This window comes from Alligator sinensis, unplaced genomic scaffold (assembly GCF_000455745.1).
Source record: "Alligator sinensis unplaced genomic scaffold, ASM45574v1 scaffold748_1, whole genome shotgun sequence".
NCBI lineage: Eukaryota > Metazoa > Chordata > Crocodylia > Alligatoridae > Alligator > Alligator sinensis.
Window position 1 is genome coordinate 21725 of NW_005842455.1, and position 19244 is coordinate 40968.

Below are 19244 nucleotides of genomic sequence, written 5' to 3' on the forward strand. Positions count from 1 at the left end.
TGTATATCTGCACAGAGAATCCAGAGTTGTTACCTGGTCCAGACCTTATTTCTTGGGAACAGGAAGCATACGGGTAGAGAACTGAATTATTTATTATAATTTTAATATTATTCAGTTATTTAAGATTATTAGAAATGAATATTTTTTTAAATAGTCAAAATAGTCCTAGAATTATATTCAAGGTAATTTTGTTCTCAAATCTTGTAGTTAAGACTCTTTGCTCTTCAAAGTTTTATATAACCAACTAACTTCTTGCTGTTCCTAATAAGCTTATTTCAAATGTGGTGGCTTAACCCTAGGGTGTTGCTCTCCTACCTTACTAAATTTGGAATTAGTCAATCTTACTTTGCAGTTTCATTGTTCTAGCATAAAGCTGTAGAATTTGTCTTTTCAGTGCTGCAGAGTTCAGTCTAACTGATATTGAGTTTATTCTTGTAAGAGGGTTAAATCATACTTGGGGTTTAAGGGCTGGATTTTCAAAATTTAAATATAATGCTACCCATGATCTACAGCGAAAGATGCATGGGTTACAATGGGAGGGCACAGAATCTGTATTTGCCTTAACACTGCTTCCTTACATCTGAACAAAGGGGTTTCACTAAATTACATGAGTGGTTTTTATAAACAGGTATTTTTATTTAATAAAATCTTGATTTCTCAGTCTAAACTCTTAGTAGTCCCTCTCCAAAATCAGGGCTTTCACTGAAAGGGATCTTGTTAGGTTTTCAAAAGGTCCAGCTTTGACTAATGTTAATGATAAGGGGTTTGGATAATCATAGTAATGGGGCGCACTGTAAGACCCTGAATGGAAAAAGACTGCTGTAACTGGGGGGGAAAAAAGACTGCTGTAACTGGGGGGAAAAAGGCAAAAAATACGTTTGACAGAATTTCATAGGTGCTGTTTTTGTTATTTTTCCTGCCTCCTACTTTTATTACTATATATTTCTCATGCTTTGGAGGGTGGGAGTGAGAGGAGCTTAAAAATAAATAAGGCTTTCAGAGCTGTCTGGGGAAAAGAAGAAAGGGGTGGGGTGTAAAACAATATTAAAACTATTCATAGCTCACCTTGAAACTGACTATATCTTTCTGTTGCAATTCTGTGGCACCCAACCTTTAAAATTCTGATTATTATACTTATAGAAACATGATCCTCCCTTGAGTAGCATTCCCTGTTTGCATTACAAAAAAATGAAGGAAAATGAGGAAAGGGAACAAAACAATGACATAACCCCAAATGGAGAAGTATCACCTATAAAGCATGTGGACAAAACTTCAGAACTGGACTGTCAAGCAGAAGAACCAGACTCCACTGCTGCTGATTCTGGGTCTTTAGATGACAGAGACCCATCAAGTGGAGATGCAGCACAAGGAGCCTTAGGACAGGTCAAGGCCAAAGTTGAAGTGTGTAAAGATGAATCTGTAGGTAAGTGCAGAATGCAGTACTTTTGACTGGTTGATTCACTGCTTCACCTTGAGGAACTGACACAGAATAAAGAGTAGAACTTGCTTAGCTTCAAAATGGTCAGATACATGCCCAGTTTTTTTGGAAAAGCAGTTTTGATTTTCAGGTGAAAAGAAGCAGGTAAAAGTTGTGGGGTATTTTTTTTGAGGATTCCAAGGGCCAATAAGCAATTTTTTGCTGTCTATAAAATGAGAATTATTAAGTGTGTGTATATAGCACTGTAGGCAGACAAGGTTCCTTGGGTGAATTTGATATCTTTTATTAGACCAACCCAAATAGTTGGAGAATATTTATTAAGCAAGCTTTCGGGTTCAAAAACCCTTCGTCAGGCTAAGGAAGTTTCAGCAGTCGGTGTGTGCTCTTCCTGGATGGAATGACAAGTAAAGAAGCCAGAGGCCTCACTGTAAACTTTTTCTTGGTTTTTATGCTTTTAAGAACTGATTGAAGGAAACTTAAAGTACACAGTTTAAAAAAAAAAAATCTTGGTTTACCTTTTTGTAAAGCATATATTTTCCTGTCTGTATTTTTGAAGGCTTGTCTACGCACAGTTTTTGTACTGATTAAACTATTACAAACCTGGTCACTTAAACCAGGCTTAGATTGGTTAAACTAGTATAGCTTATTTACACACATTTCAGTCAGGCAGAGGGAATATAAGCTTATACCAGTATTGCTGTATTTATGCTAGGGTTTGTTGTAGTGCTTTTGACTGTTCTGTTTTGTTTTTTAAAGTATACCAGTACCCGTGAACAGTTTTGGTCCATAAACTGTGTAGAGCAGCCTGTCCTCCCTACCAGGCTTCCAATCAAGCTTCATGAGTCCATCACTTAATGACTTGCATGGAATAGCTAGCCATGCTCTCAACATATTGGCATAGTTCAATGGCTGGTATTTGCTTTAAATTTATAACTTATCTTTATCTTCAGGTATATATATGTTAAAATATAAGACTGTCTCTCTAAAGATTTGACTGATTTATGAAGTTTACCATAATGCTTCTTATGATGATTAGTCCTTACTACCTTTTGGGCAGTCTATTTTTCCCTTAAAAGACAGAAAGCTAAAAAAGAAATCTAGGATCTTGCAGACCATGTTAGGACAGTATATTTCTGGGGGAAGTACATTTCATAAAACTCATAGGGATATGCTCTGCCAGCAATTTTCTCTTACTCTCTTATTAAATCTGGCAGGGATGTGAACTCGTTTCCCACTCATTACATCTGCATCTATTTCATGTAGGAAAGACTAGGCCTTAACTTTTTCTTTTGCCTTAACCCTTTAATACTTTAAAGGTTATTAGCATCTTAAACTCTATGCAGTTGCTGCCATTTCCACCTCTTCTTTTCTGTGGGAACTAACAGAACTGCATTAAGTGGGGGAAATGAATAAAATGGGTATTACAGTATGGGGGGGAGGATTGTCCTTTTTTGAAAAATGAATTGTTGCTCTTCTAATGAAAGAGGAACGAGTGAGTATATGAATTATGTACTACTTGTTTTGTTATGCCATTGCAAGGCCTTGGGTAACTCTTGCATCACTAACAACCTTATTTGAACATTTTTTTTCCTAGACCTTGAGGATTTTAGACAGTACCTTGAAAAGCGTTTTGATTTTGAACAAGTTACAGTTAAAAAATTTAGAACCTGGGCTGAGAGAAGGCAGTTCAATCGTGAAATGAAGCGGAAGCAGGCAGAGTCTGAGCGTCCTATTTTGCCAGCTAATCAGAAGCTCATTACCTTGTCTGTGCAAGATGCACCTACAAAGAAAGGTTAGTTTCATCTACTCAGACATGACAAACATATAAAGGACCTGTTTGTAGTTTAAACTTGCCAGTGAGAAATTGTAGCAAGTAGATTTCTGTATAGGCTTTATCAATCTGATTATAGGAAATCTTGGGTTTTTATGTGCTTGGTTCTATTTGTTCACTTCATGTTTACATGGTAATCAGAAAAAGAGTTTAAAATGGACATTTATGAAAAAGTGTAATGAAGTACATGTTCTGCTTACATGGTGAAGAATTGATTAAATGTCTGTCTTGCAAGCTCTATACTGAATTGGTTCATGGCAGGGATTTTTTTTAATTGGATTTCCTTAAGGGTGCGTATTTGAAATGCTTCCTTCTGATCTCCATCTTTTTTGCTGTAGTTAATGGCTGCGTGCAGACGATGGGGGGGGGGGGGGGCTTTACAAGAAGTAGCCACACATTAGTTTGACCCAGCTCCACAGCAGTTTGTATAGACTGGGCACTTCAGCAGGGCTTTTTGGTGCTTTTATCCAATAGTTGATGCAATCGGCTATTAGATAAAATGTCCCACTAAAAACTTCCTATCTATACAGACATTATACAGCCTCTTCTGGTCATGTGCTGGGCTCAGCATGGGAGCTTGCTGAGTTTTTAAAGTAAAGCGCCAGGGTTTTGGTTTTTTTTTTTTTTGTTTTTTGTTTTTTTTTTTAATGTCTGCAAGCAGCCAATATTTTTCCACAATTCCAGGTTGAGAGGCCTCATAATATTGGGTTTAACATTTATTTTGCAAATTTCAGTTTGTTTTACTGCATAGAAAATTCTAAAGAACAGTTCAGTTGATCTTGTTCATGCTAGTATGTACATTTCTAACAGCATAAAAGAATATTTAATTCCTTTGATGTGAGAAACCAGGGGTTTGCCAAACTAAAAATTATCATCATCATCATGCATGCATGCAAAATCTCCAGCGACTCCAGACAGATTGTAGTATGGGACATTATAGCATTTATGCTGATTTGCTGTGGGCTTAGGTACTTAAGTTTTTCTTATGTTACTGTGGAAATTAATTGGGGGTCTTGTGCAAAAGGGTTACTTCAAGTTCTTTTTTCCTACACATGACTCCTTCTTCTATGAAAAGTTAAACCGGATTTCCTTAAGGGTGGGTATTTGGAATTCCTTCTTAGGATATCCATCTTTTTTGCTGTAAGGGTATCTGTAGATGTGCAGGATGTCTACTCTGACATGCTGCATTTGCAGCATGTAGGAGCAGACTCGATTTTTAATACTCCCTCCCCCCAGCACATGTAAAGCCCGAAGGCTTTGAATTTGACATCTGACCTGTTTATATTCAGTTAATGCCATATTTTAATAATCTTTGTTCATCAGAAGAAATTTATAGTTCCAAAAATGCATCTTGAAACTCTCTCTCTTCCACATGGCCCTTTGCTAGATCAAAAACAAGTGTTTTGATTTTGAAAAGTTCAGATCAAGGACATACAATATATATATATTTTTTTTAAATCAACTTTTAATAAAATATTAGAACCTTTTTCTGGCTTTGAATAGTTGAAACAAAAACATTACTTTCATGGTGATAACATTAACCAATCTATTTGCTTCAGTGGGTAAAAATGAAATGGCTCCTTTGCATCTTATTTTGGCTAGACTAAAAAAAAATACCCCAAAGTTTTTTTGTTCGTTTATTTTTGATTGGGGGAAAAAGTTCAGGGGTATTACAGTATGTTCTTTGACTTCAGTACTTGGAAAATTGAGTTCTTCTGTGTGAAGAAATACTTTGTTACATTCTCACGAACAGAATCACAGCCCTTCTCTTGGGCCTGGCAGATCTTGAGGCAAGTTTCTCTGAAATATGGCTTGTTCTTTTTCTCCCCCTTTGAAATCTGTGCCAGGCATAACATAGAGCGTGGAACAGGGAGGAGTGCTAGGGTGTAGCATGTCTGGGGTGAAAGGATTTTTTGTTTTGCGGGAGGGAGGTTCATTTTCTTTGAGGTGCTGAAGCGATTTGTTGTCTGTTTCCTGCCCTCTCTGTGCATGGGGAGAGTACATTTCCCTATGGTGGGAGAAAAATGATTACCTGTACCATGTTAAAGCTGTTGTAGGGACCATGTCATATAATCTGTCAAAGTTACTGAGCTCCATTTTTCTGTTCCATATCTCCAGTTGCATGACTATTTTAGAACTTGATTGCTGTTACAGTTGGGAGCTTCCATCTAACTTTTGGACTAAATATATTTGTAGCCGGTTTATAAGCATTTGTTCTTGTGCTTGCATTGTCCATTAGCTTAAATAACTCTTCCGTTTGTGTTGTGCCCCTGATACATTAACAGTGATTGTTTTCCCCTTTTCAGTTTTTTATTTTGTTAGGCTAAACCAGTAAGGGGCTAACCTTTTTGGCAGGCATGCCACAAATAGCTTCTCACCCTCCCAAAGCGCCACTGATTTTTTTTTCCCCCCCTTCCCCTGCCCAGTCTGCTGCTCTGCTTCCTGCCCCATCTGCTACCATGTTGCCTGTCCACGTCCTAATCTACCATGTGCAATGCATGGAGGCTTTCTGTGCCACCTACCACATGCTTGTCACAGGTTGGCCACATTAGGGATAAACACCTCAAGATCATTTTTGGTTCCTCTTACAAAATCAGCTTTCCATTCCTCTGATCATCCTGATAGTATACTTTCTTTGCACACTTTCGGTTTCAGTTCTTTTATCTTGAACACGGGTGACTGGAAACTTCTACTGAATTCTAGATGAGGTCTCCCCAGGCCTTGGTACTATGGCAGTAATACTGATTTCTCTGCTGGAAGTATCTCACCTGATGTATCCTAAGATCATACTTGCCTTTTATTTTGCTGCTTCACGTTGGTGTAATAGCTTTGAAAAAATGGACCCTGGTATTATAGTGTTCCATGTCTGATGGGTAAGCAGCTTTTATTTGATAAGTGTGAAGATGTGATTCATGATTTTTATTCTGTATCTTGCGCTTCTTGGACTTTTTTCTTTCTTTTTTTAAATGAAAGGTATAGGATTGACTTTTAATATCTTTCACAGAGTTTGTCATTAATCCTAATGGAAAGTCTGAAGTTTGTATACTGCATGAATATATGCAACGAGTCCTAAAGGTTCGCCCTGTTTACAACTTCTTTGAATGTGGTAAGTCTGCATGAGTTATGATGTTAGCGTGCTCTTATGCATTATGGGGAAGAACTCATCTTTTAAGCAGTGTGGCATGCACACAAACAAAGCATTTAGTTGGCTGTGTCACATCTGTTGAAATCAAGGCCTTCCCTGTTCTCACCCCACTGTGATAATCTTATTACTTGCATTCGTATTTTGGTATGGACTACAAATATTTGATGATGTGATAGTCAATATCCAAGTGATTTAACTAAAAATAGGATTATATTGCATGCCTTGCTTTATGACTTGTTCAGAAATCCCGGTTTGATACATTAAGCTGTTTGTGTTAAAACTCAGCATAGGTGATGCCAAAAAAAAGCTGGGATTGAAGTCTGAATGCTGACAGATTCAAAAAAAAATGTTCTCAACATAGTCCTGTGACAGTGGCAAGGAGATAGAATGATGGTGATTTGATACGTGGGATGTTCCTACTGATGAAAACTGTAAATGGCTGCATGTAAATGAGTGAAAAGTAGTTTTATTAAAGGAAAACAGTTTCTAGATCTCTTGAAGCTGAAATGAAGAAAATACATCTCCAAGCATGGGCCGTTTTTTCTTAAGTTCTTGATGAATATTTTAATGTGTGGTTTTGTATATTTAAATGTTTAGAGTTTTGAAAAAAGCTTCTCTTTTCCCCCCCATTTTAAGAGAACCCAAGTGAGCCTTTTGGAGCCTCAGTGATTATTGATGGCGTGACTTACGGGGCAGGAACTGCAAGCAGCAAAAAACTTGCCAAGAATAAAGCTGGTAATGTACATACTTGCTGAATACCAGCTGTTGAAGATCTGTGCTTGCCTCCTTTTGTCTCTGGTTTGGAGACAGCAAAATAACTTATTAGCAGCAATGAGTATGATTTACATTTAAATTGAGTAAATCAGATTTGTGTACGTTTTTTTTTTGGTGGAAGCAGGTAGCAGTAATTTCTGGGAAATACTTCAATTATTTACAATAAAACTTCATCGTAAGCAAATGGCTGGGATATGAAGCAGCAGGGAAACTTCAGACAGTAACAGAAGTGTCACCCATTTCATCTTTAATAACCTGTTATGTAATGCCTTTTCTAGACGAGAAGGTTCAGTCAAATACAATATCTTTTTCTATATTTTCCATGTAATTTTATAAGAATAATTAGCTATAATGTAATAGCTCAGGGGTCAGCAATGTATTTTGCCTAGAGTGCCAAAAATACCCCAGACTCCTCCCATGTCTTGACTTGGTGTGCCAGAGGTAGGAGAGCTGCAAGGGGCCCATTCCTTATTGCTGGCAGTGGCTGTATGTGCGCCTCTGGGCAGATGGTCAGGGGGGATATGCTGCTTCAGGCCCCTTCCTGGCCGTGTGCCCAGGGGCATGTGCACAGCTATGGCAGCCACAGAGCCAGTGCTGGGGCTGAGGAGCTCTGTGCAGCTGTTTGCAGCCTCCTGTCTTCAGCCAGCCCAGGCTCTGGGCAGGTGCTGCCTGCCACTGAGCCCTGGCAGCTTCCAGCAAGGCTTGCATCCTCCCAGCCTCTTGCTGAAAGCAGTGTGGGCTCTGTAGCTAGTGGCAGCTGCCCAGAGCTCAGGCCAGCTGTGGTGTGCCAAAGAAAATAGCCTCGCATGCCATGCTGTGGCACTTATGCTGGGGGTGGCTGATCCCTGTAATATCTCAAGTTGACTTAAATCAGCTAAGTGTCAAAAAGTCCGGCTGAAGCGCCCAATCTGTGCAAACACTGTAGAGCTAGGGTGCATTAACATGCTGCTGCTTCCAGTAAAGCATGTTTTTTGTAGGAAGGATTCGCATCAGTCTCCTTCCTTCTTTCCTTCCTTCCTATTATAAAATTAGCAAATCCTTAAGCAATGGTTAGACTAGGTCTACACTTGAACTCAAAAGGTTAAGGCTCCCCAGGGCTTGTATCACTTTTGAAAATGGGACTTTAGCCATGGGAAAAGTTGTATCTAGTCTTTCCTTTTATAGGTCTTTTTGAGAAGTGGTATTAATGTCCTTTAAGGGTTGACTTATTTGAACAAGCTTAAATGCATCACTTCCTAAATAACGTTCACTGTTCAAAGACTGCGTCTATTTTTGCTGTGGAAAGCAATTCACCTAGTAGTGCACTGTTTGAGAATCAGATTCTTAGAAAAACATGAAGCTTGCCTGTCATCAACATTGTAAAATCACTGCATGCTGTGTGTGTAACTTTTTTAAAAATTAAATCGCCTTCCCACAGCCCGAGCTACACTGGAAATCCTCATTCCTGACTTTGTTAAACAGACCTCTGAGGAGAAGCCCAAAGACAGTGAAGAACTTGAGGTATGAATTGATCTGAACCCAGGTGCTGATATCAGAAGTCCCAGTTTTAAAAAGCATTATGCTTTCCCAAAATGGGAAGGGCTAGTAAACACTCACTACACAACTATTATAACCATTCTGCTGTTCAGATGAAACACTTTAAAAGTTTTAAAGGAAGGCTTGAAACATTATATACAGCCACATACAGGCTAAAAGTGATAGGAATGAAGGTGGGGCCTTAGCAACTTCAGTATCCTGGAGAGAATTCTAGGTCCTTGACCAGTTCTCATGTAGCTATTACTTGCTGAGATTTCTATTGTGTTACTGTCCATGGCACCTGTTTGGTGGGACAGAAAGATTTTTGTTTTAGATGCCTGATAGCCAGAGGCTAATACACTTTCAAATTCACCAGCACCTGCTTCAGTTGGTGAAAAGAAGACACAAATTTTCCTTTCCTCCAAAGTCTCCCAGTTGCTACAAAAGGAGGCATGTGTTCACTACATTTTCCCCCCACCCTAATCTGTTCTGAGAAGTCTTTATTTAACCATGAATAACTTTTACTGCTTGCCTCTGCCCCTGATCCTGAGTTGACAGTTGAAGCTGGGCATGAATCCAGGCAATTTTACTGTTGTTCACAAGCTTCTGAATAGAAGACGTGAAATTCTGAATATAGTTAATTTCACTTGATGACGTCCAGCAAAGCTGCATGGTAGTAAAGACACTGGAGTTATTTGTTTGTTGACTTTGTGAGACTATACTCAATTTATGTACATTCATTTAATATTTGACTGGTCATTTCTGTTGCCATGAAAAGTTTTTAAATTCTACAATTACATAAACCCCAGTTCTTGTCCAGGAAAGCTGCTTTTCTTAGGCTCAAAACACGGTTATGTTCTGGGGGTTTTTTTCCCTTTTTTTACAAAGCACTGTCATAATTATGGAGGGGAGAGTCCCTCTTCTTTTCAGAACGAGGTGTCAAGTACTTGTCTTTAACCTGTACTATCAGTGACTGCTTTGGTGATTTGAGAAAAGAAATCCAAATTGGCATGCAAGTAGTCTAAACTGAGCCATGAAAAACTGCCATAGTATTTTTATTATTTACTGTTAGCCTCTCTTGTAGAACCTTTACTCCAACAGATTGTAGACCAAGACCGGAAGTTAAATCAGCAGCCAGTTTTGGACGTTTTGATTTCACGCTGAAAATCTAAACCTGTAGAGCTCCCTAAAGAGAGAAATTGAGAAATGGATGGCTCTACATTTTGAAGAACTAGCACGGGAAACTGCTTATTATGGGAGAGAGCCCAAAGATAGGCACAGATTCCTGTTTTGTTATATAAGGCAACTGTCTTTGTTTAATAACTTCCACTAAATAAAACAAAGGGAACTGCCCTCTTCTGGTGTGAGAATGAAGAACCTAACAGAATAAGGCCTATCTGAAGCCCCATCTTTGTGGTACAGGAATGAGTGAACTTACCTTGTTCTGTGTTTGAATCATGTAAAGAAATTATCTACAGTTCTTTGCTTGCTAAAAGACAGCACAATAATGTAAAAAATGAGGATTCCTAATACCATCATGTATACCAAATGCTTTGTGCTGAGAAATTTTAAAACTTAATTCATTTAATGAAAATATAGGAGGGAATCATATGCATTAGTATATATTCAGTCTTGTGCTATTTTGATCGGCAGCTGAAGAACACTTCTCAATTCTTTTGTAGTATTTTAACCATATCAGTATTGAGGACTCACGGGTATATGAACTGACCAGTAAAGCTGGACTCTTGTCTCCATATCAGATTCTCCATGAGTGCCTTAAAAGGTAAGGCAATCATTGTAGTGATTAGCTTTTTCTTTAAAAAAAAAAAAAATTTAGAGGCAAGTTCTGCAACTGTTTTGGTGTGTTAGTGATCAGATAGGGTACAAGACTGCCTCCAAGCCAACCTCCATCAACTCCTATTTTTGGCATCAGCAGTTTACCTGTTAAATGTAGCCCCAAGGACAGATGATCTCCTGAGGTCCACATGTGTTTTTTATATATATATATATATATATAATATATATATATTAATTACTGCAGTATCCTGACTCCATTTCATGTTGGGAATTGTTGTGCCCACTGTTGTAAGGGTAGGATCTAGTTCTTACCTCACTTGAAGCTGGGGAGGAAGGTCATGTTGATTTGGGCAGGTTGGTGCAATCGGGTTACTAGTCCAAAAAACCTAAGTCTATCCCGGTTAGTTCATTTAATTATACTAAATTCCAGTTAAAAAATTGAATGATGTTTTAGTAATGTTGACCTTGCCTTAATTGGTTCAATTTAGTCTTTTACTTGTAACTTATTAACTGAGCCTCACCATACTGAGTTTGCTTGTGCTTAAGAAACCATGGAATGGGTGACACATCCATAAAGTTTGAAGTGATTCCTGGTAAAAATCAGAAGAGTGAATACGTCATGACGTGTGGCAAGCACACAGTACGAGGCTGGTGTAAGTACTGTACTTAGTTTGAACTCCTGTACTTACTTAACTCTCCCTTTTTCCCTTCTTCCTTGTTTCCCCAATCCCTTTATTGCACCTGTCTAGTGTGCAAGTACAGGCAGTCCTCGGACTTACGACACAGTTGGTTCCTGAAAACTGTGTCTTAAGTCGAAATGTTGTAACTTGGAACCAATTTTCTCATAAGAAACAATGTTATAAATGGGGGATTTGTTCCTGAACCAAGGTCCAATACCCTATTTCCACCAGAAATACCCCAGAATTTTGTACTCTGTCAACTATAGATGAGTAATATAGCTACATTAATATATTTATAATATAAATAGCAATCATATTGATTTGGAAGGACTTCTTTGAGGTGACTTTGCTGGACTTTTTGAAGGGTTCTTGGCTGGAGTCTTCTCAGGAGTCTTGGCTGCAGGTTTTTCTGGGGTCTTGTTTGCTTTCTTAAAGAAAGTGTCCAAAGAAGTTTGGACAGATGTTCTCCAGGGAGACAAGTGATGCAGCTGATTTGTTTGAAACAGGGTATCAATTTATAAACATTGTAACTCAAAATGTAAGTCGAGGACTGCCTGTACTTGTATTTAACTTCAGGTAGCTGAACTTTCTTATACCAGTCTTAGTAGTTATATTAATTGATTCTTTACATATTTCATCTGTAAAAAGTATGTTTTGGTGTTTTGCCTATACAGGTAAGAATAAGAGAGTAGGGAAACAGCTAGCTTCTCAGAAAATCCTACAGCTGCTGCACCCACATGTGAAGAACTGGGGCTCTTTGTTGCGTATGTATGGCAGAGAAAGCAGCAAGATGGTTAAACAGGTGAGAAAACAGTTTTGTTACTTATTTTGCATTTTGCCATCTGAGGAGTTGCATTTAAATACCACACCATTTCCCTCATCTCTTGATTAAATTCAGAGCGTTCCAGCCTTGGTGTGGCTGTTAGCTGTCTATTTAACTCTCCCGTGTTAATCATTGTGCGTACTGATGTTTAAGGGACATGCTGTTTTCAGAGTCCGTGTTGTTACCTGCTATTTCCAGAACCTAAAACAGTGCTTTCCTTTTTGGAGGAGAATTTTTTTTCTCAAGTGTATTTGTTGCAGGCTAATTATAATAGTTAATACACAGATGAAATAGTTGCATGTTACTTTTTCTTTAAAGAAATGTAACCAGTGATGGTGTATGAAATATGAGAGCAATTTTTGGTTACCTTTCTGATATTCTCTGTGGTCTTGTTTGAACAGGAGACTTCTGATAAGAGTGTGATAGAACTTCAGCAGTATGCCAAAAAGAACAAGCCAAATCTACACATCCTGAACAAGTTACAGGAAGAAATGAAAAAATTGGCACAAGAAAGGGTGCGTATATGCTGCGTACTTTTTTATGAATATAGATTTCATAGACGTTTGGGCTGGAAGGGGCCCTGGAGGATCATTGAGTCCTGCCCCTGGGGCAGGAAGTCAGCAGGGATCATAGGATCCCAGCAAGATAAGCATCCAAATGTGCCCTGAAGGTGTTCAAAGTAGGTGCTTGAACTGCCTCCGGTGGCACTCTATTCCAAACCTTGGACAGCGAAGAAGTTCTTTCTTATGTCCAGCCTGAATCGGTCATGGCGGAGTTTGTGACCGTTTGATCTTGTCATCCCTTGGGGCGCTCTGGTGAACAGACATTCTCCCAGATCCTGATGAGCACCCCTGATAAACTTATAGGTGGCCACCAGATCACCCTGAGCCTGCGCTTTTCCGGGCTGAAGAGTCCCATAGCTCTCAGCCTCTTATCATAAGGTCTGTTTTCCTGACCTCTGATCATGCGCATGGCTCTCTGCACCCTCTCAAGCTTCTCCACATCCTTTTTGAATTGTGGAGCCCAAAACTGGACACAGTACTCCAGCTGCGGCCTCACCAAGACCGAGTACAAGGGGAGAATGACGTCCCAGGATTTACTGGAGAAGCATCTATGGATGCAAGCCAGCATTTTCCTTGCTTTACTAGCTGCAGCATCACATTGAAGGCTCATGTTCATCTTGTGGTCAGTCATGACCCCAAAGTCCCTTTCATCTGTAGTGCTAACCAGCATAGCACTGCCAAGCCTATAAGCATGTTGCAGGTTTTTCCTCCCAAGGTGGGGAACCTTGCATTTTTTGGTGTTAAACACCATCAAGTTCTTGTCAACCCATTTCATGAGTCTGTTCAGATCCACCTGGATCGCCCTCCTGTCCTCAGGTGTGGATGCTTTACCCCAGAGTTTGGTGTCATTGGCAAACTTGGCCAGTCTGCTTCTGATACCAATGTCCACATCTTTGAAGATGTTAAATAATATAGGCACTAGGACAGAGCCTTTGAGGGACCCCACTGGTGACCGTGCACCAAAACAGTTGGCTTCCATCAACCACCACCCTCTGGGTCCTACTGCGGAGCCAATTCCCCAGTCAGCAGATTGTGGTGATGTCAAGGCCGCAGTTAGTCAGTTTAGCCAAGAGGTGATCATGGGATACCAGTTCAAAGGCTTTTTTCCAAGTCAAGATATATGACATCAATCTCTTCCCCCTTGTCCAGGTGATGGGTCACCTGGTCATAAAAGGAAATGAGATTGGTCAGGCAAGACCTACCCGCAACAAACCCATGCTGTGCATCCCTCAGGATATTGCCGTCAGCTAGTCTGTTAAGGATGGGCTCTTTGATAATCTTTTCCAAGACCTTCCCCAGGATAGAGGTCAGGGTGATGGGTCTGTAGCTTGCCAGATCCACTTTCCTCCCTTGCTTGAAGATAGGCACCACATTGGCCTTCTTCCAATCTTTGGGCACTTCACTAGAGCACCAGGAGCTCTCAAAGATCCGTGCCAGGGGCTGAGCTACGATGCTTGCCAGCTCCTTGAGTACCCTGGGGTGTAATCCATCAGGGCTGGCTGACTTGAAGGTATCCAGCCTGTCAAGGTGTCAGGTTTGATGGAGGGCAAGGAATCTCCCTCACCTGGGCCACCCTGACCCACAGTGGGCAGGGGCGTCTCGTGGGACTGGTGAAAGACCGATGCAAAGCACCCATTTAGCAAGTTCGCTTTTTCCTGGGCGTCGGTTGTCAGTTGCCCCATCTGGTTCAGCACGGGCCAGCTGCCCACATATCTAAAAAAGGACTTTTTTTTTTTTTATTGTCCTTGATATTTGTAGCTAGCTGGAGTTCAGTCGCAGCCTTGGCTTTCCTGGTTTGCTCTCTGCAGGTCTGGACCAGAGCAGAGTATCCCTCCTTGGTGGTGGTTCCAGTCCTCCACCCTTTGTAGGTCTTTCTCTTAAGACGCAGGAGGTCTGCCAGTTCCCTGGAGAGCCAAGGGGGCTGCTGTGCCCTCTTGCTGCCTTTCCTCTGAGATGGGATGGACTTTGCTTGAGCATCCAGGATGCTCCCTTGAGGAGCAACCACTTGTCCTGAACCCCACTTTGGGTTGTGGCCCCTTAGGGCCTCTCTGACAAGCCTCTTTAGCTTATCAAGGTCAGCTTTCTTGAAGTCGAGGACTTCTGTATTGCTGACTGACTTGCCAGCTTTATGGCAGATGGTGAAGGTGATCAGCTCATGGTCACTGTCACCTAGCTTCCCGTTGATGGTTAGGTCACTGATTAGGTCGTCCCCGGTTGCCAGTACCAGGTCCAGCAGCGCTTTACCGCTTGTCGACTCGTAGACTTCCTGCATCAGATAGAGGTCATCCACGCACAAGAGAGCTTTGCAGCCGCTCGGATTTGGCCGAGCGCTCCTCCCACAAGATGTCTGGGTAGTTAGTCTCCCATGACAACCATACACCAGGAGTGTGTGGCCTCAGCCAATTCCCTGGTGAACTCCTGGTCAAGGTCTTGACCGTGGGTAGGGGGTCTGTAGTAGACTCCCACCGTAGTGTCCCCAGTGCCATGTTCCCCATTGATTTTAACCCAGAGGGTCTCAGGTGGTCCACCGTGGGTGCCAATGTCGGCTTGCAGGGATGTGTAGCTTTCCTTGACAGAGAGAGCTACACCCCTGCCCCTTTGGACCACAGGTATAAATGGCTATACCCTGTACAGGAGGGATCGAGTGGACAAGTCATGGATGGAGTCCCACCAGGTCTCTGTTATCCCTATGACATCATAGTTATTTGTGTTAAGCAGGAGGACAAGTTCCTCCTGTTTATTCCCCAAGCTCCTCGCATTTGTGTATAGGCACGCAAGTGTCCCCTTGGGGGCCCTTGCCTTACCTACATTTTGCTCCAGGGCTGGGTCTGGGGTGGGATCCCTTAAGTACGTTGGTCTGCTGGCTTTGCAAGGGTTGCTCAGTGGGCCAGCAGTGGCAGGAGTCCCCCCATCCCCCGGCAGGCTTAGTTTAAAGCCCGGTGGAGCAGGTCAGCCAGTCTGACTGAGAAGAGCCTCCTCCCCAGCGGAGAGAGGTGGAGGCTGTCCCTTCCCAGCAGCTCACTGCCCCCCTCTCTCTCTCTCTCTCTCCAAAGAGCGGACTGTGGTCATGGAAGCCAAAGCCTTCCCGATGACACCAGCGCCACAGTCTTTGGTTCACTACCTGGATCCTCTTCAGCCCATAGCCCGAGACTGGGAGGATCAAAGAAAACACCACCTGCGTTCCCAGACCCTTAAGCCCTGCACCCAAATCCCTGTAGCGCTTCATGACCCGGCTGGGAGCGCTTTGAGCTGTGGCTTTGATGCCCACATGGATGAGGAGCATAGGGTAGTGCATTGATGCCCACATGGATGAGGAGCATAGGGTAGTGGTTGGTGGGCTGGAGGAGTTTAGGCATTTTCTCTGCAATGTCTTGGATTCTGGCTTCCAGGAAGCGGCAGACTTCCTGGGCTAAGGGGTCGGGGCGGCAGATACCCCCACAGCCCCCCTCCAGGATGGAGTCTCCCACAACAAACACTTTTTTGCATTTGGTCTTGGGGAGATTGGGGGGGGGGCAGTAGCTACAGTATCATCTGTGTTGCCTGTGGGAGCTGGCAACTCAGCAGGCTCTGCTGGGGCTGCAAGTCCAGCGGGGCAGGGTCCTTGGGGCGGCGGGCCTTGGGGCTCTATATTTTAACTTTAGCACCAGAACACTGATTTTGTTAAAGCAACTTACCTGAACCTTTCCTAGAGGGTTTATGTAAAGGCTGGACACTCAAAAGTCAAATGTTTCCTTACTGAGATTCTTACTCCAGTTACATATTGAATGAACATTATCAGTTTCCTAAATTTAAGTTTTGGCACTAGAACCAATTAGTCTCTTGGAGCAAGCTAAGCTTGTTGTAGATCCTTCAGGCTTCTTAAAACCATATTTTAATCTTGTGTTCCGTTTTCTTTTTTTAAAGGAGGAAACTAGAAAGAAACCTAAGATGACAATAGTAGAATCAGCTCAGCCTGGTAGTGAACCTCTGTGTACTGTTGATGTGTGACCAGAAAACTTACAATTGGGGAGCAATAACACAAGTGGAGAAACTAATTTTCAACAAATATTTAAGAATCTGTTTGCTGCAGAATGCAAGATAACTTTAAAATCCAAGCTGCTTCAGTTATGCATTGTTCTTTTGCATCGTCAGGGCAATATTACTTTTTTTTACCTCCAGGATATGTATGTTTAAATGATTGATCATAAAGATCTCTACTTGGGCAAATGCAGAGAAGACAAGGCATGTTCACACAGGATAAATTTTAAGCAAGCACTTTTTCCTTGAAAGTTATCCATGTTGTCTGGAATGGATGTGTTTTAAGGATCAAATTCAGAATATCTATGTACAGGTTGAAGCTGATATAATATATAAATATATATACACCCTCTTGTATGAACATGCCTAAAACTATTTTTGTGAAAAGTTTTGTTGCATTTCAGCACATAATAATATGCACTGATATGACACTTTGGTGACCGATATAAGAAAAGAAATGAGCAATGTTCCTAATGCCATAGGATTAGGCCAGTAATGTTTTTCTTATTTTGTGTCCTGCCAGGCTGGCTTTTTTGAGATCACAGTATGCAGACTTCTTGGGGGGATGTTTTTTGTTTTTTGTTTTTTTACTTGAAAAGAACAAGTGTACCTGGCAGTGTTAAGAGCAACAAGTTGGATATCCCAAATTGCTGGGATTTTTTTTAAAGGAAAAGAAGCTATGTTTGTTTACAAACTAATAGGAAGGGAAAATATATGGCCTTCTTTATTTGATTAAAATAAAAACTGCAAGTAACTTTGCCACTTCAAGTGCTGGTTTTGGAGCTTGAAAGATAAATGTAACTGAAGATAGGTCATCTGAAAATATTTTGCCAGTGCATTGTTTAAAGATGCTTTACCCTGCCCCCTGCTATTAAGTAATCTTTCATTTGTTTTTGGAGTCAGGCTGCACCATATTTGTTTTTAGTTGTCTTAGATAACTTGAATTACGAATTTAAAGAATTTTCAAATGGCTCTGCATTTGTGGCCTAGCCTTTGGGAATCTTAAAATAACTGACTGCAGCAATTTTACACTTAAAAATACGTTTGTAACTAGGTGTTTTACTTCCTTGTTTTGTTTTGGTTTTTTTTAATTATTTTTAGTATTTGAATAACTTTTGCAATGAAAAACTTAGACTGTAGATATGGGATACAGCATAGAATAAAGGAGTAGAATAAAGACCTCTTAAGTTGTTCTTTTTTCCATCTTAATCAGTACATGGATATGCAAATGTTTATGAAATACAATCTTAGAAAACTGGCAGTACTCATATCTGCTGAGGATTTTATACATTAGTTAAACACAGAAATACTTTTGTCTGTCATGGAAGCACTGCTGTTCCCCTTCATGTGGAGTTCATTCTTCATTGGCTAAGTCAGTAAATCTCTCAAACTAGAAGGAAAACTTTTGCTTAAAATCAAGAAACCAAGTTCATAGCAGGGGTCCAGTGACTTAACCAAGACTTGGTATTTGTACTACTGTATCTTACAATCCCCAAATTACTGGCAGGAAGAAGCTTCAGTTCTTCATCCTTAAAGTTGCAGCTCTGGGACTTATCTGGACAGTTGTTAGTGAAATTTGACCACAGTGTGCTCCAGTATAATAGATGGTTGTGCCTCCAGGATTTTAAGTTTTGGCATCAGTATTTTCAGACCACCTTTTAATATTATCCCTGCTGTTTTGCAAATTGGGAAACTTTAGTTTTTTTTTATCCTAAGGTAACATTCTGTTCTTTGTTGGATGTTTTTCCCCCTTTTTCCTGTTTTGTAATTCTACTTGGGATCAGTCTGATCTGTTTCTATATTTACATTACAAGTTGTATGCTCAGAGGTCTCTGCAAATATGAAGTCACCTAACGTGCTTATTATTCAGCTTTTGAGTTCTGCAAATTGCAATCCTGTTTTCAGCAAAGGATACGGGTAGGTGGATGACTGTACCTAAACCGTTATTTTAAGTGGCCTATCAAAAAAAAACAAAAACAAAAAAAACCTGCCTCTGCTTATTTTGTTTTAGCATAGCTTTAATAAATCTCAATCTTCTGAAAGGTATGTAACATTGGTGCAGTACTTACAAGCAGTAGTTGCTGCTTACTTCTGACTTTCACAAAGACAGGGCTTATCTTCTATGCCTAAATGTATTACAGTGTTATGTAGGTTTTAATTCAGTTTATGTATTTCTAGCAGAAAAAAATAGTCTTTGGATGACACTGTAAAAGACACATCACCCCTGTGGACCTTTTTATTTTTTCCAAAAGCAGAATGTCAATGTTTTGCAGGCCACCTGCAGAGTATCCATAGATGCCTCACTTACAAATTTGCTTTTATTGCTAAGAGGATTTCTGTATTACCTCAGTTCACCACTATCTGAATTGCAAGAAAGTGACCATTGCCCTTAAATAAAACATCCAGATATTTCATTGTGAACCAAAGCCTAGTACATAATATGCATTCTAAAAAAGGATGGTATTACACCTTGCTGCAGCCTTTAACTGGAGAGATGTCCAGAAAATAAAGCGCAATAACTGCTGGAACAAACAACTGCTGTTTTATTGTCATTGTGAAGTATTCTTGTGTTTTTAATGTTTACTATTGTTTGGAGTGTAAGTCTTGCATTTGCACATAAGCACGAGCTGCTGTGATAGAGGATAGATCATTGCATTAACT

The 19244-nt window shown here is 40.6% G+C and overlaps 1 protein-coding gene across 1 annotated transcript in view; it reads left to right on the forward strand.

The window, feature by feature from the left end:
* Nucleotides 1-17430, forward strand: part of DGCR8 (DGCR8, microprocessor complex subunit) — a 19678-nt gene extending 2248 nt beyond the window's left edge. The window contains exons 3-13 of the mRNA XM_006030646.3: nucleotides 1-73; nucleotides 1141-1423; nucleotides 3033-3230; nucleotides 6274-6375; nucleotides 7051-7149; nucleotides 8606-8688; nucleotides 10386-10486; nucleotides 11047-11153; nucleotides 11855-11982; nucleotides 12405-12518; nucleotides 16470-17430. The exon at nucleotides 1-73 is cut by the window's left edge and continues 97 nt beyond it. Coding sequence (XP_006030708.1) covers nucleotides 1-73; nucleotides 1141-1423; nucleotides 3033-3230; nucleotides 6274-6375; nucleotides 7051-7149; nucleotides 8606-8688; nucleotides 10386-10486; nucleotides 11047-11153; nucleotides 11855-11982; nucleotides 12405-12518; nucleotides 16470-16553 — 1372 coding nt within the window. The 3' untranslated portion in view covers nucleotides 16554-17430. The remainder of the gene's footprint in view (nucleotides 74-1140; nucleotides 1424-3032; nucleotides 3231-6273; nucleotides 6376-7050; nucleotides 7150-8605; nucleotides 8689-10385; nucleotides 10487-11046; nucleotides 11154-11854; nucleotides 11983-12404; nucleotides 12519-16469) is intronic.
* Nucleotides 17431-19244: the final 1814 nt, after the last annotated feature.